This window comes from Poecilia reticulata, chromosome 3 (genome assembly GCF_904066995.2).
Source record: "Poecilia reticulata chromosome 3, P_reticulata-male-v2, whole genome shotgun sequence".
In the NCBI taxonomy this organism is placed as follows: domain Eukaryota; kingdom Metazoa; phylum Chordata; class Actinopteri; order Cyprinodontiformes; family Poeciliidae; genus Poecilia; species Poecilia reticulata.
In genome coordinates, this window is record NC_088832.1 from 25,343,112 (window position 1) to 25,363,948 (window position 20,837).

Consider the following 20,837-nt stretch of genomic DNA (forward strand, 5'->3'; position numbering starts at 1 on the left):
GAGTTGGATCAGTCATGAACAACACATCTCTATGAAGTTAAGGGTGCAGCGTAATGACGTCAGAAACAATCCAACTACGGCAATCTAATGTAAATGGATACTACAGTTGTTCCGTGTCCTTTTATGAGTCTCAGGAACTTTGACATCCAATCAGTTTTGTTGGAGATATAAATTCAAAAGGTGATGTACATTAAAAATACATGCGAAGAAATTTCATTGTACAATACCATGCTCTTTAAAACACAGAAAAAGAAAAAAGACAAACACATTTGTTGAAAAGCTGTAGCTCTGTTTATTGAGTCTTTCATATCAACATATTTTACAAAAACTAAATTTACAGAAATTAACTAAACCATCCTTGATTTAGGCACAAAATATGGAAAATCTCAATCAAAAAAAAAAAAAAAAAAAAAATAGAAAAAGAATCTGATTCTTGATTAAATTAGTAACAGTTATGAAAGGAAACCATGAGCAGGTAAAAGTAATGGGCTTTTAAAGTTGCCTAGTAAAACACTGAAATAAAAAAAATTTCCAGTTTCTGGATTATATATTTATGTAGCACTCCCAACCAAGAGAACTAAAATTAATTCAAAATAAAGAATTACAACACTTTATCTTCGAGTGTAAGCTTTAGGGCCGATCTTTGGTGTATGTACACAAAATGGCTCGTCAACATTTCATGCATTTTGAAACTGTCTTTTTTAATACACTGCAGTGATCCACAATCTCCACTCCTTTGTTGATATGTCTCAATCAGGAACGCATTCAAGCTTCAAGAGACAAAGTTTCTCTGTCCATCAGTGTACTTTAGAAACAAATGAAGTTAGCGGCATTTAAGGTTTTCCTTTTTAGTTTGCAGATTACACAATGGCAGCACAAATGGGTCTCTTTATAGATCTTAATTCAGTCGATTTATAGGAGTTAAACAAACACAACATTTTAGGTCCAGTAATTTGCTGAGGTACTAAAATAATTTTTTTATAGGCAAGGTATTCAAGATTCTTAACATCCAGCAGGAACATGCAGCAAGTGCAGCTGCTGCAGACTAAACAACTTTATACCCTATAAATATCACTTACAACCCCACACTCATCTGAAAACATTTACCTGCTCATCAGTTGAGGGTCATTTTAAAAAGAGAGGAAAACACCCAGTGTACTTGTTAATGTTATCCATCCCCATTTGCTGGAAATCAGCATCAGAAAAAGATTTACATGCCAAACTTTCACCATCTTGTTAAATAACAAAATGCAAACTGTTTACAATGGGCGATATAACACTTAACACAGAACAACCCTTGTGGGTCAAAAACAAAAACACTTTGTTTGCAGCATTTCTTTTGATAGAAACATTCATGGTTGACTGAAAGGCTGACCAATATTAAAGTGACATTCTCTTACCCCAAGGTAAGAAATAAAAGCTTTGCTACTTATTTCACAGTTGAAACTATTCAAATGTACACACAAATAGATCAGATGAATTTCTTCATCAGGAATATGGTGTTTCTGCCATTAGCAAAGCAAGAGACCAAAAGTAATAAAAAGACTCAGTAGCTTCATCTAGAAATGACACTTTCCGACAACGCTCAAAAAAATATGTTCTTGTAATTGTGTCTGAATGCAAAATGTGCTCGTTTTTGACAGTCAGTCCAAATATTGACAGATACTGTCTAAGCTGGAGGTTGCAATGCGTAGCATGTGAGCAGAGGGCGATGCAACCTTGCAAGTCTTACTTGCCACAAACCCATCACTTTCTATTATGCTCCAAATACTCAGGATGGAATAGCAGAGGCCACTTTCAATAGTCTCACCTTCTTCAGGCTGCCCAGAACAGTCCACAGGCCATATTTGCAATGCTTTTTAATTACGAATTTTACAAAGGTGATAACTATTGACTAGACCAAATGGGGAAGGCTGAAATAGGTCTTGTTGCCTCTTAGGATGATGAAGTGGTATACTTTCTTGCTCAAGTCCTTTATGCGTTTCAGGGCGCAGGATCCTCTTGGTGTTGCATGCGTCTCTCTGCAGCTGCTGCCATGGTTCTACGCCTCAGCACAGTGGAGTCCAGTTCTGCGAGAGAGTCCTCTTCCAGTCTGGGCAAGTCCTCCTCATCGTCTTCTTGACCCTTGTTTATAAACCTCCTAGATGGAGGAGGAGAGCCAGGAAGAACAGTTATGAAAGTAAATTTAACATGGAAAAGGTAACAGGCATGGCAGAAACCCAAGACATCTCATGTAGATCTGACTCATTGGCAAAATAAAAGAAATGAAACATGCAGTTAATGTTTTATAATCACTTTTTTGTACAATTTTACTAAATTTATTTCAGCATCAAAACAAACTGATGTGCATCTCTACTCAAATGAAAAAAGGCAACCTGCGCGCTTGCTGGAGCATTTCTTCTTTTCTCAGCTTTAGCATCTTCTGCCTCTCCTCGGCAGACTTGGAGAAGCGACCGCCTCTGGCCTCCATGTTATCTGACTCACTGGGGTTCTGCTCTGCTTCTCCGCTGGGACCTGGCTGCTCGTCTTCTGCTTGGCTCCCCTGCAGCGGACCGCGCTCTATGGCCTAACAACGAGAGCAACATAAGAACAAGAGGAGAATAGCTACAAAGCAAACCTGCGTGTTCATATGGAAAACTCAACATGAAATATGGCTTCGCTAACCTGCGCAGGGAAAGGCACCTGGATTCGTCCTTCCAAAATGTTGTCTGTGGTGACCTCAACAGAACGGGTCAGCTGCAGGTCCTGAATAACAAGGTAGGAGGGCACCTGAGGGAACATCTCCTGAATCTGATGTGCCTTTTGGACCAGAAACACATTATTTTGGTTTTCTGTTGAGCCATTTGTTTTATTCAGGTGTGTTAGAATATATTATACATATAAAAATTAGCCTTTTTCAGAAACAAATTTCCAAACAAGTTGTATTGGATACAAAAGTTCACTATTACACAAACATTTCTACAGTCATCAGGTTTTGTAAATTGAACAACAGAAATGCAGACTGTAAGGAAGTATGGAATGCTAATAATGGATGATTGGAAAGATAGATTAACATATAGTTCAGTGATTTATTTTCTAAACAATGTCCAGGTAGCTCATACAAATAGAAGAATGATGTTCCGAGTCTTGGTTGCATTATTTTGTTCTACCAAATGGGGAAAAAAAAAAAAAAAAAAAAAAACCAGCAGGTTCTGGAAAATTTCTCAATTCTTTTTCTCTTTTTAGAAGTTTCAGGTGAAGCACAAGAATCAATATGACTACAAAGTATTTTTTCCTCCAAACTTGGAGCTTAGAAGTTCTACACCAGTTGTTTTGTTCAGAAACATCTCACAAATAATTATTACAAAAATGCCCTTGTGGTCTCATTGTTTTAACATTTGCCATCCAACAGTCAATACATTTGCTTCAAGTTAAGAAAATGTTTCAACAAGTGTTGAAAATAGGAAAAAGTGTCAACAGTCTTCAGAGCAAATACATGTGATTATAAATTAGAACTTACCATGGCCATAAGCTGGGAGTTGTTAGCCTGAGCCATGCCCAAGATATTAGTAGTATGCATTACTTCAACAGAAAAACTGGGCAGCCAGCTGGCAATGCGAGATCCTGCAAAGTGTGGACAGAAAACAACAGCTGAGTCTTGGTTTCCTCCACCACTCAGTGCTGGATCTGTGTCTGGCAGACTTACCATCAAAGTGGAAGAAGTGATTGTGTTGGTTGATGTGTGGACGAGCTTCTGGAGCAGTTCCTACTGGGCCGATGTTGTCTTCCAACCCAGGACCCTGCTGCTGGTTTCCACCCGGAGCTCCGTCCCCGTTGATGTTCAGGGACGTCCGACATGTGGGACACGACGTGTCCTGCTCAAGCCACGAACGCAAGCAAGAGCTGAAAAGCCACCATGCAGACATTATACATTTGCTTATTGCATAAGACCCGTTTTGGCCAGAACATCTTTGTTGAAGACTTCATCCCAAAGGTTTAATCTCCTGGTCCAAAACAGGGTTTAACAACAAATATAAAAGACAGAAACACTGGCTTGTTTACTTGTGGAAAAGATGGCCACATGGCAGTTTGCGTGCTGTTAGCATGGTGTCCCAGCAGATGGCACAATCGTCGTCATTTGCAGCCAGTTCCTCTGCAGTAGCAACTGCAAACCTGCATAAAATGCAATTTGTATGTAAATATTTGTAAGGGCAAGTATTATTGTGAAATACTGTAGATAAAGGATTAACAATGACATGTATACAGTTTTACCACCAAGACTTTTTAAAGTATAAAATTTTAGAAAAGGAAAGCACAGTTGAGAGATCTCTTTACAATCCACAATATATATATATATAAAAAAAGTATAAAACTTATAGGCAGAAAAATCAAAAACACAGCTTTGCCATGCTTTTGCCAACACCTTTTGTTAAATCTTAAGCACATTTGAAATATACAACTTAAATAACGGGATTAATAAAGAGAGCATCGTTTGCTTCAGTACCTGGCCTCCATGTTGTTGATGACTCGAAGGTAGTTCTTGTGTCTGCGAATGCGCCGCTGGACCTCATGGAACAGATATCGCAACTGCATGAAGATAACCAAGCTCGCCATGGACAGCCAGATGTTACCAAACAGCTGCAACAAGATGAACATTTATAAAGGTAAGGTATGAGCAGTAGAACAGTGTTTTAAATTATTTTCGAGCTGTATTGGGTACAAAATGTTGAATGTGGAAGCAAAGCGCATAATGAACACTTGTTGTTTTCTGCAGTTTTCCATTTGAACATGTGATCCTGGTCTGTAAAAGCATCTGGAGGGTTGTATGACTCAACATGCAGTGAATGCCTCTATTCATACAGTTGTAAACCCGATCTCTTAGTTTGCTGTCCAAGACACTCATTTCTAGCTCAGAAACTGGTTTGATGTCCTGTCTCACCAGCATATGGATATGATGCATCAGATCCAGAAAGAGCATAGCCAGCTCCATGATGAAGTCTGTGTAGTAGACGTATGTGCCTTTGCTCTCCCAGGTTCCTGGATGGTTCAGATCCCACAGATGGATGGAGTACCTGAGGGTAAAACACAACTGTTAAAATCATAGAAGGTATGCAATGACTTTGTTCAAAAATGTTTCATATTTTCAAAAATAATCTGAATCGGTTTGTATTCAGCTCTTCTGAGATAAAGCTTAAATTACATACACAGGAACTCTACTTTCCACTTTAAAATCAGGCACAGCTGTGAATGTTAATTAAACGCAAGAAAGGAAGTTGCTAAATTTAAAAGTTATGTCAGAGTTTCTGCTGAATGTCCTCAGGTACTAACAGAACCAGAAGAAAATAAATATGGTTGCTAAGTTTAGCCCATTTCTAAATTTGAGCTGGGGCTTCATCAGTACTGCTCCCACGACGAGGCGGCTGACTGTCGGGTTTTAAACGACTTACCTCATGATGACATGTCCAGTGCGAACCGTCACCAACAGACACTGAGAAAAATAAATAAATAAATATATATATATATATATATATACACACATTTCAACAATGTAATTTCTTGTAAATCACTTTCCATACTAATCACTACCAATCTTACAACTGCATTTTGGCTTTACAAACAAACTGAGAAAACATTCAGAAATCTTCACAAAATTTGGGGGCCATTAAATCAAGAGAGAGAGAGAGAGAGTAGGGGGTGCCAATGAGATCATTTACAGATAAGATATTTTCCATGATGTCGCCATTGAAATAGAGATGAATAACCAATAAAAATAGCACTAATTTTCCCAGAGTGTTGCAACACAGAGGAACAGCTGGGACGAGTTCATTTATTCAAATGACAGGCCTCTCTATCGCACAGCATTGTGAATTGATTAAACAATTAAATGTATCGATAGAGCGCATGCAAAATATTTTATTCAAACATTAACAAATGAATCAAAATTATATATTGTCAAAAAGAAAAACTCTGGATATTATCAATACAGATTGATAAAAATGATTTGCAAATTATACAAAGCGTGCTCTCTAAAGTTAAAGAAGCAGATCTCCATGTTTCAAAATGGGGTGTAACTGAAGACCATTACCTCTGCAGCCATAAAGGAGAGTGTGTGCATGCCATGGGAGGCTCCTAGCAGGCCACAGACCACAGCCAGGCCACAGCAGTCCAGGAGCAGGGAGACCAGCAGGCACAGGACTCTTACATGGCTGTTCATCGGGGTTGATGGGGAAAAAGAAAGCTACAGACAAGACAAAGAAAAGCATTAGTATGTTGGGATTTTTCCCCCTTTTTAGCTAGTTGTTTTTAAGTCACTCATTTCAAAATAATGTCAACAACAAAATGCAGTTTTCAAATGATTTGATTTTCTAGGCTAGCTTAACGCAATGTGAGAAATAAAATGTCCCCTAAACGTCATAACCTGGTCGGACCACTGTAATGGCAACGACTGCAGTCAGGTCAGGGTTTCCCCCAAAAAACCTGCTTCGCCCAGTGGGGGCGCCAGGGCAGTCCACCAGCGGCCCACCATGTTTTTTCAGTTAAAAAAAATATTAAAGTTGCAAAAATTTGGATGTGCATGAGCAAGCATCTTAATTTGGAAATAAAAGCACATGAGGCTAATGGGCAGGTGACCAGTTAAATGCGTCACCTGGCTTAATCCGTCTTTACTGTTACTGGTGTATAAAAAACCCAATTTAAAATAAACAACACTTGTGGGGGTACAAGTAGAGCCTGGTGTCCTGCCAAGCTGGGGGAAACCCTGCAGGTGTTTCCAATAACTGGAAATTCGTCTGTTACATCACAGAATTTTAGACCACAGAATTTCCCCCCATGTTGATGGAATACTTTTAACTTGTTCTACCCCATGGGTGATTTGTAATAATTGTTGCCACTAATTTTGTTTTCCCCCCTTAGAAAGAACACCTGGCCTTGTACAACTGGGTATCTATTGGGACCTCTTAGCAACCAGCTGACTGAGGAACATGAATTATCCCAAACTTGGTTCTACTGGAGGTTTCTGCTTTAAAAAAAATAATTAGAAAGACTTTCAGAAAACGTTAAAATGAATTTAAAGAATTTAAAAAAATAAGTAATTCTGGCTCATCAGAAATAAAAACCTTGCAATTTTATGTTTCCCCCGGGCCATGCAGTCCTGAAATGTTTCAAGGTCCACATTATAAAGTTATGCAAATGCAAGCTTAATCTAAATATCTGTTACACATGGAAGGCAAAAGTGGATCAGTTTCTGCATATTTTAACAGCTCAGCTGCATGAAAGTACACAGGTGCCTTGTGGGCTGCAATATTTTCTCACACGACTTAAAACGTTCTTATCTTTGGTCTACAGCTGTTTAACCTGAATGTCTGATCTTTACTGAAAACGTACATGAGGAGAAAAAAAACAAGGAAGCATCTGGGTGTGACAACAAGAGAGAAGCTCTAGGTTAAAACCATTATGAGTGAAAGCAAGTCTACAGTAAAACCCAAAAGACAAGGAGAAGGCAAATGAATGCATACAAAGCAAAGTATGTTCATGCAAGACATTTACAGTAATTACACAATAAGAACTGGTGGAAGAAACTACTTTTCTAACATACCACGCCAGTCAACTATACAATATCAATTAAAAACCCTGTATAAAATTTCACACTAGTAGGGAATTAGATCCGATAGGCCTCTTAAACCTGGACAGCAGGTTTAAGTCCTAGTGCAGGACAAGTCAGTATTGGGACTGAAACTGTATCAGTAAGCAAACAGCCCAGAGCTTTGAGCTATTAATAGATCTGGAGTACAAACATCTACATGGAGAGTTTCTGCAAACCTTTAAAAACAACAACTTAGAGTAATGTGAAGGTTTATAGAGTAGCAATCTCTAAAACCGTTGTAGGGTGAATGACTGTTACCCGAGTTCTTTCATCTAATTTATTAGACAGCCTGTCTGGCTGTCCCCTGTGTCCCCTGTCTGGCAGACAGACAGTTTTCTTAGAACCTTTTGAAACGCAATACATTATAGCGATACACCATGCAAGCAAACTGTCTTGTGGTTTCATTACTATATTTGGCAACAAACATTACTGATATGTACACATACTGAAAGAAAATCTCAATGTAAATCATTTTGCTAGCCTGTGCCAAATGTTTTCAAATTAGATTTTAGGGGTGGGCATTGCTTTTGCATATTCAAATCATCACTGAAATACACAAATTAGTAACATCTACCTAAATGGGGTTTCGATAAGCAGCCGTCTTTTTTGTGGTGTTTTTCACAAGCAATAGCATTAAAATGAACAGTCACAGGGCACCAGTAATACATGTAGTTATTTGCAAAGTCATGATAATTTCCCTGACCAGGGTTAGTTTTTACAACGCAATACAATGTTATGAAAACTTTCTGTAAATTATTCCAAGCCCATTCTGTATGGTAAAAAATAAAAAATAAATGCTACTTTGCCTTAATCTGTCGAAACCCCGGGAACATTCAAAAGCAACCAGTCAAGTAGTGAAAACGTATACAATTTAACATACTTACATATTCAAAGCGATCTTTGCAGAGCTGAACCATGAGATGGAGGAAGACCAAGGCTGAGAACCACAAACACCACATGACCACTTCTTCTACGGTTTGCACATTCAACACTCCAAATATGAAAATGAACTTGTAGAAGATGAAGTTCCAGAATTTATCCTTAAGATGCTGACACATAAAAAGACAAGACAGCAGATTAGGTCCTGATTCCCATTCCCAAATGTTTATTGTGATCTACAAAACCGTGAATAGGTGAGTTTGCGATTCTCTGAAAGGAAACTATTCATAATACTTGTACATAATTTGCGATTGCGCTAATATGTTATATTGATTATTAAAGTTACGCATAATGTTGTCAAAAACAATTCAACCAAAAACATTGACTTCTTACAGGCACGTCCTTTGGTTTTAAAATGATCAAACCTTAAAACAGAGAAATGGGTGAGGCTTGTTTAATATTTGCATTACATCTACCTGTGTTTTACTAAAACCAGAATACTTTCTCTGACATCTTATTAAATTAACATTCAAACATAGTTGTTGCACTGATTGAAAACATTTGTGTTGCAAAATTGCAACGTTGAAAAACACAATACACTGGACCATAGCAACACAAAACTCACCTGTTTCTCACTGACTCTGAGGGGCCCAAAAACCACATACTGAATCATTTTTGCAATTAACATCAAAGAGCAGCAAAATGTGTTCACTAGCACCTGTCAGGACACAAAAAAAGATGAAGTCCCCATTCATTTTTATCATAAACCAACATGCTACTACAATATAGCAAAGTGGATGACACTCACCCATACAAATAGACTGTCTGTAATTAGATACCACAAGACAGTTCTGGCCAGTTCTGTGTTACCAACTGCATTGCTCAGATGTTCAAGATCAACATCAGAGGGAGCTGGCGTATCATCCGTTTCCAAGGCCCCAAACCCTGGGTCAGTGACAGTAGTATAGGCACTGAAGATGCTGCCAGCCAGCAAAGCCACACTCAGTGCAGTGTAGGTCTGCAGGCTGGGCCAGGGAAACCTCTCCAGAAACAGCAGAGGCATTTCGTGGTCTCCTGTCCACTTCTTCAATTGTAAAAACCGAGCGTCCACCAGCCTGTAAAAGCAGAAATAAGACGGCTAGCGTTAGCTCAACTTAAAAGAGCTAAGCGAAAATATTACATAATCACACCACCTATCAAACAGCTGTGCTAATTTCACGCCTGCTCCTAGATTAACAATAAAATATAATGCAGCATTCAAGTGTGACACACGCAGAGCAAAATGTTGATAAAAAAAAATAAGACAAAAAATATACAGTAGCTAGCGCTACCAAACGAAGCTAGCTTCTACCTAGCAAACAAGTATAGACACTTCCCTTACAAGTGAAGTGTAACCATTCATTTTCAATCGACGACAGCCCATAAAAACAACGAGAATAAGACCACAATGGCCAATAATTCTAACGAAAATACTACAGCAGAGGATACGTCAAATGACAGACGCTAACGCCCTGATCATGGGTTATTTACCTAGCTAACGTTACCCCATACTAGCTTACTGTAATATTAGCTACGTAGTTTCGCAGCGTGAGCAAACTTCAAACAAAACTCAAACAGCCACTTACAATTTGTCTCCAGCTTAATTTAACGCGAAATCCAGGATTGTTTACTCTCAACTGAGCCGTTCTTTCAGTTGACAAGGAACACAGCAGTTGGCAACATCGTCGTGTTTATTCCACGGAGCACAGGCAAGCTGGCTGAGCCTGGATGGAGAAGACCAGACAGCGTCATCAGGACGACTTTAAAGACGTAGTAATGGAAAATACCTACCACCCTCACTGGGTCGTTTTAAATATACATTCAATGGCTGTTTAGCTGTAAGAAAATACATTTTGAACAAATACCCGAAAAATAAGCATCACACAGATTCTCCTAAAAAGAAGCAATACATCACATTTCCTTCAAAAGTGTTGTGTTTTGCAAAACGACGAAAAGAAAATGTGGATACATTTAATCTGGATTATAAACTGTCCGGTTATCTGGCCACAAAGAAATTTAAAGAGGAGAAGCGAAAGCAAGTGAAGTGGATTAGAAGGGCTTGCCAACAAATTGTGGCGTTATCCAGGACATGTTGCTGTGGTAGATTGAAATGAACTGAATTGATTACAATTATTTGAAGGTTTTGTGAGTGGGGTGGTATCACAAAATAGAGCACGATTATAATGGAGTTTGTTTTATTTTTGCATTATTTAAAATAATACTAGCACCGAGAATATATTTAGGAAATTTGACTGTGTTTTCTTTGCAAACACTCTGACAACAAACCTCTGCAAGTTCTGCAACATAAGCAACCGAATTCTAGAGGAATGTTCAAATTTCTTTTTAAATGTGACTTATTTCCACTGCAGCAAATAACACATGACTTCAGTTGGTTAATTAAAGGTTAGTAATGGTTTAAGATAGATACTAAGATATCCCAGGGATGAAAATCACTTGTGGTTTGTGAGGAGTAAAGATAAAAATGTGATCAAGTGACTTAGCAATTCACATCTCAAGATTTGAATGACACCATGAAGGTTTGAATGTCTAAAAATCTCCAGGCTTTTATATAAGATGAGTTAAAATACAGCTAAAATCCAGAGTTCTTTTAAAGTATGAAGAAATCTGAAGGCATGGATTACAAATCTGAATGCCTGGAGAAATAATTTGATTACAGTACATATTTATAAATGCTCTTGTTAAATAACAGTAATTTCTGAAGTTTTAAGTGTTTTTCCTCCTTCAGCCATTCTTCACATATTGCTGGTGGTCCTATGGTTGCCTACAGTGGGTTTCAGAAGAAATGTCAGTATTTCTTAGCTAAATACAAACTTATTAACTGTATCTATTGGACGACAGGTCAAAATTAAAAAAAATTGTTATGTAACATAGTTACAAAGCAAACAAAAGTATGTACCAAAGTACTTACCTAGGCAGTGGTAATGAAAAGACAACCAGTAATTTATCTGAATATTTGTGCTTTCCTTTCCACCTTCTAATATTTGTGTTTTGTATACATTAATCAGCTGTTTTAATTTGTTAAATAAATTGTAGGCCTTTGCTGGGTTTAAACCTGTCTGATCAGGATCCAAATCAATACTTATGTAAAAACAATATTCTGTGTCCTCCAGATACTTCATCTAGTGGTTCCCAACCAAGGTAAAAGCTGGAATTTCTAATGTCCTTCTAATTCAGTCTGTCATCTGAACAGTCCTAGAAGCCACCCACTGAAAAGAAACTGATTGCACGAGTGAATAGGTCATGAGTTGCATAAACTAAGTCATGCAACTTAGGTCAGAAAGAAACCTTTAAAGAAACTAAAGCAAAACTAAAGCAGAAATGACTAATCCTTCCACAGAAACCAAGTGGAAGTTCAACAATCAAGACACAGAGGTAAGAGAATATTATAACTAAATGTATGATAAGGGATAAACAGCATAATTAGGGCAGGTATGAAGATTATCAGATAAAACCCAGGTGAGAGGAGAGAGAAGAAAATAACATAAAATCCAGACATATCATTAAAATGTACACTGCTCAAAAAAATAAAGGGAACACTTAAACAACACAATATAACTCCAAGTAAATCAAACTTCTGTGAAATCAAACTGTCCACTTAGGAAGCAACACTGATTGACAACGGGGACCCTCGTCGGGTCAATCAGTGTTGCTTCCTAAGTGGACAGTTTGATTTCACAGAAGTTTGATTTACTTGGAGTTATATTGTGTTGTTTAAGTGTTCCCTTTATTTTTTTGAGCAGTATATTTAAAATTCAGTCCCCAAATCATAAAAGGATGTAGTCTAGTTAATTGTGCTTGTGTAATACGTGTTGTAGTAACTGTAAATTAAAAACAATTATCATGTAAGTCTTTGCGTGATTACTTAAGATATTTGCATTTGAGACTAAGTTTGATTTAATTCCTAAGTTTGTGTAGATTTTCCTGTTTGAGAAATAGGCCCAGTAGCTAAAGGTAATAATTAACTCTTCAGATAAATATAAATTCAACAAATGAAGTTGACAGAGTCCAAAGTTAAAGTTTGTGGTCATGATGTAACAAATCCCAATGTTAAACTTGTTGGGAGAAAAGTTAAGGCAAATCCAGCTTCCCTTTATTTTCTACCGCAACAGCGGGTAGTGTCATCGCATTAAACTTTTCTAATAGTAAGTTTTATTTGGTTTATTTATAAATATTACGGCTGCTACATTTAAATTGTTATAACCTTTTTTTAATGCTTTTTGCATTCATATCTCATTCAGGAAGAAAGAGAGCAAAACAAAGAACATAAAAGTGGAGAAGGTGGTCTTAGTATGCAAATTCTTGAAATTGAATAACTTCACATAAATTAATTTTTGGGTAATTAGAAACTGAATAACTACTTGTCTATTTGTAATATACTATTTGTACTCATCAAGTTTTCTTGATGAGTACAAATAGTATTCATCAAGAAATACTATTGTAAAGTATCATTTTTTACTAATTTACAACTGTTTCACTTTAGCTTACTAAGACATATTTATAAACATATGGCATTATTTCAACCATCATCTTGCATTCTTAACTTTAAAGTCAGATGGATCACATGTCTGAAGTTGCAACATTAGGGATGGATCTTTGCATGAATTCCTTATTTGTTGCTCATGCTAAAATCTGCATTCTCTTCCATTTGTTCAGAAAGGGAAGTGGAGCCTTGCTTGAACAGCAGTTTAATTGTTTTTGTGGAAACTCTGCCGCAAAAACACATTCCCGACATGGACCCCTCCATCGAGATGTTACCTTCAGAAACCCCCAAGGAGGTAGACGGCGGGACAACCGTGGCGTGTGTTATACTGGGGCTTTCCTTCCTGGTGGGAGTTCCAGGAAACCTGCTAGTAATCTGGACTATCCTGAGGCACGTCAAGCAGCGTTTTCACACTGTGGTCCTCATCCTGCACCTGGCAGTGGCAGATACGATGGTCCTCATCACTCTGCCTGCCTGGATCTACTCCCTGGTGCACACTTTTGAGTTTGGATTGGTACTTTGCAATATCTTAATCTGTGTTATCACTGTGTGCATGTATAGCAGCATCTTCTTCATCACTCTTATGAGTGTGGAACGCTACATAGCCATCTGCCATCCATTTCTGATGATGCGCTGGAAGACTGAAAAGAATATGAATGGATGTATTGCATTTTTGTGGCTTCTTGCGCTTCTTCTTGGATTATCTGAAGTTTTAGCCCAGACTTTGGCTGGAAGCGAGCAAAACGATCAGTGCTTTGTCAGAGACTTCAACAATGATACTCTAGAAATTGTCTTCTTGTGCCTGCAGACGTTGCTGGGCTTTGTGCTGCCTTTCATTACGCTAAGCATCTGTTACTGTCTTGTGGCTGCGCAGCTCAAGAAAATGAGATTTAATTCAAAACAGAAATCCAAAGTTCTCATTCACACTGTAGTGCTTGTTTTCCTCCTGTGCTGGTTACCCTACCATGTTATTAATATTATTGATGTAGCTTGCATTTTTGGGACAGACAAAGAGGATGGGTGCGTACCGGAAAGTTTGGTCTTCAGCTCTGGTGCTCTGGTTTTTATCAGCAGCTCAGTGAATCCTGTATTATACGCCTTCTTCGCCAGGAACTTTAGAGGCAGTCTTGGAGAGTCTGGTCTGGTCAAACTGTTTCAGGAACTGGCCTCAAACACAAATAGACTCAAGGACCTCGCAATACAGCAGCAGAAGGACCAGAGCTCAGCAGACACGGAGCTCACGTCTACAACTTTCAAATAAAAATGCGAGTGGGGGTAGTACTACAGCTATGGGAAAACTGGACTGAGAAGTGAATGTTTCCTGTTGTACTGACACCAAATGTGACCTAAGAAGTTTGACAATAATATTGAGTTGCAATTTTCTTTACTACCACAAGGCTGTGCCCTTGATTTAATTGAGATTCAGTCAAAACGTCTTATTATGTTTTTTAAAAAAAGTTTAAAAGAACTTCTGGTTGTTGCTGAAGAATATAATTTATCATTATTTCCTGTTACAGATGTGTAAAAGCAAAAAAAAAGATTTGCTTACTTATCACCAAATTGCTGATATGTAGTTTAAAAGCAAATGAAACTCAACAGGGACAGCAGTTTGTTACTGTTTTATAACTTTGGTGACATATCAAAATTGTATTATTCCATTTTAAAAACAGGAAATGTCTTGCATGATAATGTATGTTATTTTAATCCTGTCTGAGATGCTTCAGTTATTGTGAATAAAGATATGACCTATTTGGATATTCTTTGCGACTAAAGTGTACTTTGAGCAAAAAAGTAAGATTTCACAACATACAAAGTGCAGAAGTGCAGGAAAAAAGCAACAACCTTGAATTCTGCTTTTTCCCCCCTCCTTGTTGAAGACATCAGAAAAAGTAATTAAGCCGACCATCCCATATTAGCAAACACTGTGGTTTGAGTTGCAACCTTGCTTAAACCTTTCGTGATGTCACCAGACACAGATGCGTTTGAAAGCTTATTTTTGAGATAGTGTATTTTTGTTATGACTAAATAAAGATTCATAATAAAACTGCAGCAGACATAGAAAAACTGACCCTGGCATGTTTTTCTTGGTGACAACCTACAATACAATAGAGTGTAAATGTATTTTTCCTCTTTCAGATTTGTTCTTTTTTGTGTGTGTGTGTGTGGGGGGGGGGGGGGGGGGTTTCTTCTTTTTTGTTTTGGTTTTCTTTTTGTTTTTTTTTTTGTTTTTGTTTTTTTTTTTGCTTTTTTGTAACATTTACTGTAATTGTTCTGGGACATCACACTGTTTTGAATGTCAGTCAAAAATCACTTAATCGCCCTTTTAAATAAATATTTCATTAAATGTGATTGCCAAATTTGCTATATAAAGTTACTGTCACAACTCTAGAATCAATAAAAAAATTAATACATTAAGTTCCAATCCAATTAAATTTAAGAATTCAATAAGAAACAGAAGTTATTCATATCTATCAATCTGCAATATGTGGCTGGGGATCTAACAAATCACTGAAAGCCATTATGAACAAATACAAAAAATAAAGAACTAGCACTGCCTTTTGGTATTTGACTCATTATCTATGATTACTAAAAAAATGTGGGCACAAATGGCATCAGTGGGAAAGGTGGAAGGCAAAACCCGCTGCTGACTAAAACAAACATGAAGACCCATCTCACATTTGTCAAAAAAACAACTCTGATGATGACTTTTGGGAAAATATTCTCAACAGCGGTGTGGTAAAAGTCAAACTTCTTGGAAGGTGAGCATCTTCATAAATCTAGCATGAAACTCAAAGAATAAAAACTTTCAAAACGGCTTCGTCAAAATCCGTCCCTAAATGAAATAGTGACCTGCCTTGAAAACAATACTAATTATTATCTTAAGACAAGTGGGAAAACATTCCTCCACAGCGATGTCTGAACTGTTGCCCGTAGTCAAAAAAAGAATACATGATGTTATTTTTTTTGCCACAATGGGGGCCATAAGTTGCAGATGTAGAGCCAAATTGTTTAGCATTTCTCTTTTAACACATTAAATAAATTAATGAACTTTAAAAATAGTTTTTTGTATGTATTCAAACATGCCTGTGAAGATCTGGAAAATTTAGAGGGGGTGAGAGGGTAACTAAGCAATGTCAAAATAACTCAATAAGGGAACAAATACTTTTCCCAGTACTGCATATCTAAGTCTGACTGAATTTCCTTAAAAAAACGGTAAACAGCTTTGAGGTTTTCGTCTGTCTTTCCTTTTAGTGAAACTAAGCAGTGACTTGTGCAGAAAGCATTAAGTCATTTCTTTTAAACGTGTGATTTCCTAATGATTTATCCTTTATCTTTCACCATAATTTTGATGACACATGTGTGAGTCACATTCTGGATCTTAAAAAGCCATGTCAGTAAACCCTGTTCCTGTGCAGTCCTTACATAAAGAGGAAGTGAAAACTTTTGTTTTTTTGCACTCAGACACCACAGTCAGCACATACACTGTGGCAGAATGAACATCTCACATTCACGGTCTCCGTTGGAGGAAATGGCCCTCGAGGAATTTGACAGTGGAACAGTGGTGGCGTGTGTGATCCTGGGTCTGTCCTTCTTGGTTGGTGCTCCTGGCAACCTGCTTGTGATCTGGACCATCCTGAAGCATGTGAAGAAGCGCTCACACACAGTGGTTCTCATCCTGCACCTGGCGGCGGCAGATCTGATGGTCCTCATTACACTCCCTCTCTGGATCTACTCCCTCGCCCAGTCCTGGGTCTTCGGCGAGGCATGCTGCAAAGTCATGGTGTTCTTGATCAACGCCTGTATGTACAGCAGCGTTTTCCTCATCACGCTCATGAGTGTGGAGCGTTTCGTCGCCGTGCGTTATCCCTTCGTCTCTGTAGTTTGGAAGAAGAAACAAGCCTTGAATAAAGTCCTGCTTGCCCTGTGGTCAGCTGGGTTCCTGTTCAGCATACCTATTATTCTGACTCAAACTGCCGAGGGGGACTATGGTAAGACGGACTGCGTGTATCGCGTGTATACTTCTGACACTCAGGAGCTGGTATGTTTGTTGCTAGAGACGATGGTGGGATACATGCTGCCCTTCTCCATTCTTGTGGTCTGTTATGGGTGCTTGTGCAGTCGTATAACTCAGATGAACTTTAGGTCCAAACGCAAGTCCACTGTCTTGATTGCAAGCATAGTGGTTGCATTTGCCATTTGCTGGACACCCCATCATATAGGAAACATCATCTCCATTGTTATTCTGGCCATTGGAGACTCAAAGAGTGACATAGCCAATAAACTGGAAACTGCTAGACAAACCATGATGTTCGTAGCGGGAGCCATGGTCTTCATCAGCAGCAGCATTAATCCTGTCCTCTACATGTTTGCGGCCCGCTCCTTCAGGGAGTCGCTACGTGACACCGGCATCCAGAAACTCTTCCGCCACATCTCCAGCACATCGCCGGGTGAGGGAAACAGGGAGATATCCTTTGTGTCGAAGAGACAAAGCAATCAGACGAACTGTTCTCAGCTCATGACAGAGTCAAAAGACGATATTAATATGTATTGAAGTTGTGTGTAAATAATCATTTTCCTGAGAATGAAATGTGTGAGGTGTTTTGCATTAAACCCTCTTTTAAATGAACCCTCAACAGGTAAACAACATGTCTCTGCTGATCTATCCAGTGCATTTACATTTCTTTCTGCTGTTAATTTATTTATGAAACTTTAAGTATTATGTATTCTGAGTCTCTTGTGCAAATATCTTTTATCATAAAAAGCAATACATTTATATATGAACGAAAGTGAATTAAAACTTTTTTTTAAAATGAGGCGTTTCCTGCTGTTTAATTTTTATTAAATTGAAATAAAATGGTACTTCACTTCTGGGAACAGTATTGGCTAATCTTCGGTTTTAGTGATCTTGTGATGGCTGTTGACGCAAGTTAAGATGTGGTTGTGTGCTGTTACTGAATGCTGTGGAAAACAAAAAAATTCAGGTTGTTTCACTTTCTAGATAAGTATTTAGCTTCTTACACCACTGACTATAAATTAGTTTTATAGGCTGTTTGTTGAGTATCTGTTCTCACAATTTAGTTTGACACTTTTTATTTTATGCACTCTCTGCACCCTACCTGTCTTTAAAAATATAATTAGCTAATTTTCAAAAATATTTTAAATTCATTTAGCTTTTAATGTGTTTCAGATTATACTGTTTTCATTAAAAAAAATTTTTACGAAAAAGCAAAAATTTTGTTTTTGTATCCCACAGTGCAGTCATGTTTTTAACTTCCCCTCACTGAACAGATTGCCAAATGAAAAACTGCATGTTTCCTTTGTTGACATGCAAAAAGAGGAATAGTGACCTAAAGTTTGTTCTTAGCTTATAAAACCCAAAGATGAACTTTGAACAAGAAAATACAATCTCTACTTTGCACTTATATTTTCAACTATTTCGAATCACATATCTATTTTACAAAGTATTTTGGTCTGATGTCAGAAATGCAAAGCACATATACTGTATCTTTTTAGTTCCATTTTTTTTCACCATAAGTGAATAAACCTGTAGATGGCACTAATGCCTTTGTGGAGACAAAAACATGCTCAAGTTAAACACTGTCTTTTTAATTTGTCATTATAGTTATGTTATACAGTACCTATGAAAAGTATTAAACCTCCTGGATGTTTGACCCTTTCCAATGCTTTTAGTAATTAATAACAATCAACATAATTTAGCTTTTTTTGACAAAAGAAATTAAAATAACACCTAGAAGGTCAAATTAAACACTGATTTAAACAAAAATAATAACAAGGAAATAATTTTTTTTAACATGGAATAAATGATATTCACCTTCTTTGAAGTGACTGACCGAAATCAACAGAGGTCCAGCCACTCAGTGCTGGTAGTTTCACAATAACTGGAAAGGAGATCACCTGAGTGCAGTAAGTGTGTTTCAAGTGATTGTAGTTTAAAGACACCCGAGCTTGGATGGTTCATTCACTGGTGTCAGTATTCCTGGCTGCCATTACAGCATGAAGACAATAGGACACTCAAAGCAAATCAGAGAAAAGGTTAGTGAAAAGCATAAGTCAGGCGATGGATACAAAAAATTCTAATCGCATATGGGAGACTTCGTTGTCAGGTGGAAGGAAGTACTTTGGTCTGATGAGACCAAAATGGAGCTTTTTGGTCATCAGACAAAAGGCTATGTTTGGCACACACCATACACTACACATCACCTCAAACACACCATCCCCACAGTGAACCATGGTGGTGGCAGCATCAGGGTATGGGAATGCTTCTTGACAGAAGGCCCTAGACCAGTGGTTCTTAACCTGGGTTCGATCGAACCCCAGGGGTTTGATGAGTCGGTCTCAGGGGTTCGGCGGAGCCTCTGCCACGGAAGTAAAGACACACTTGTGTAAAGTCGTGATGACGCGCCACTTAATGCAGAGGATCACGTTACATTGCTTAGCCAATCAGTGCTGCGGAGGAGCACTGATTGAAGGAGCTCCACTCTCAGCATGGATTTGAACTTGTGTCTTTAATTACGTCACCAAAGGCTTCTGAAGCCTTCGGTGTACTTCTAAATCTGCTTCTTAGTCGCATCATTTCGGGGTTGCTACTGCCTCTAGTGGCGTGGGGGTGGTAACACAACTAATATAATTACATTACTAAATCAGAATACCGCAAAGTCTTTATTATTTATTATTAATTTTTCATTCTCTTAAGAATGTAGAACTAATTAAATGATCTAAACAAGACCATAAAGTGGTTCCAGTTTCTCTCTATGGCCAACCTGTTGAAACTGTGGCAAATTTTAAATACCTTGGGTTGATCCTGGACAGTCAGCTCAACTTTGCTGAAAACACTGACTATATTTTGAAGAACTGTTCTCAGAGACTCTACCTTTTAAGAAGACTTAGTGATGTTGGGGTGACCCAACTAGACTCTAGTTGGGTCACCAATTCAATACAATTCAACTTCTATGTCTTGAATTTTAGGGGGAAACAAATCATATATTATTTATCACTACAGAAGGTTTCTGTGAATGCGCAAATGAAACTGGTGGGTTCGGTACCTCAAAAAAGGTTAAGAACCACTGCCCTAGAGGGCTTGTAAAGGTTAAAGGTAAAATGAACGCAACCAAATATAGGAAAATCCTGGAGGACAATTAGATTCAATCAACCAGAGAACTAAAGAAACAGAGAACATTTATTTTCCAGCAAGTCAATGACCTGAAGAATCCAGGCTAAAGCTACACAGAACATACAAAAAAACAACATTTTGCTTTAAAACTTTACATTTTACAATGGCTTAATCTCAGTACCTCAGTGATCTTTTAACTCTATAGATATATTTAAATCACTGAGACCTGCTGAACACAAATTGCTTGTTCTTCCCACGTCCAGGTTAAAATGTAGAAGAATTATTTTCTGTTTTTTTATTCATGCAGGAAAACAAGGCTAAGTACATTTAAGCTCTATCAACCACACCTACACAGCAAAGAAGATCCCTGCAGGTCAGGATCAGCTGCTGTAGAATAAACCATAATTCTTTTACTTTTTCTACTAATTTTATAAACATAAGATTTAACACATGACTTAAAAATGAAAATGTAGTCACATACATCATATAAAATAAGTCTTCAATCCTACATTCTGAACATACGACAAACAACCATGCACATACTCAATTTATTAACATGTATGATTTTGGTCTTTTAATGAAATGTTGGTAAAATGTAAAATATGCACCTAAATTCTTTACACACTAATTATTGATGAGTGAAGATATTTTTGACTATATCAATG

General features: G+C 37.7%; 3 protein-coding genes across 4 annotated transcripts; 2 read left to right on the forward strand and 1 right to left on the reverse strand.

Annotated features, from left to right (window-relative positions):
- Window positions 1-1,842: 1,842 nt before the first annotated feature.
- LOC103462594 (E3 ubiquitin-protein ligase AMFR) lies at window positions 1,843-10,297 on the reverse strand. Of its 2 annotated transcripts, none has more exons than XM_081605324.1 (14): window positions 10,126-10,297; window positions 9,309-9,615; window positions 9,126-9,218; window positions 8,506-8,670; window positions 6,065-6,217; window positions 5,427-5,467; window positions 4,919-5,051; window positions 4,484-4,617; window positions 4,042-4,152; window positions 3,686-3,882; window positions 3,500-3,603; window positions 2,665-2,799; window positions 2,376-2,566; window positions 1,843-2,140 (listed from the first exon to the last, which is right to left on the reverse strand). In XM_081605324.1, exons 2-14 carry the CDS (start codon window positions 9,561-9,563, stop codon window positions 1,984-1,986), a joined length of 1,869 nt encoding a protein of 622 aa, XP_081461450.1. In that variant the 5' UTR covers window positions 9,564-9,615; window positions 10,126-10,297; the 3' UTR covers window positions 1,843-1,983. The 2 variants fall into 2 exon arrangements, with proteins under 2 accessions (XP_081461450.1, XP_081461451.1); XM_081605325.1 differs by lacking the exon at window positions 10,126-10,297 and adding an exon at window positions 10,031-10,049.
- A 2,920-nt stretch (window positions 10,298-13,217) lies between these two features.
- Window positions 13,218-15,155, forward strand: LOC103462595 (leukotriene B4 receptor 1-like). The gene has a single exon (XM_017303922.2). It carries the CDS (start codon window positions 13,291-13,293, stop codon window positions 14,299-14,301), a length of 1,011 nt encoding a protein of 336 aa, XP_017159411.1. The 5' UTR covers window positions 13,218-13,290; the 3' UTR covers window positions 14,302-15,155.
- A 1,323-nt stretch (window positions 15,156-16,478) lies between these two features.
- Window positions 16,479-17,854, forward strand: LOC108166175 (leukotriene B4 receptor 1). Its single transcript, XM_017303905.2, has one exon. It carries the CDS (start codon window positions 16,534-16,536, stop codon window positions 17,590-17,592), a length of 1,059 nt encoding a protein of 352 aa, XP_017159394.1. The 5' UTR covers window positions 16,479-16,533; the 3' UTR covers window positions 17,593-17,854.
- Window positions 17,855-20,837: the final 2,983 nt, after the last annotated feature.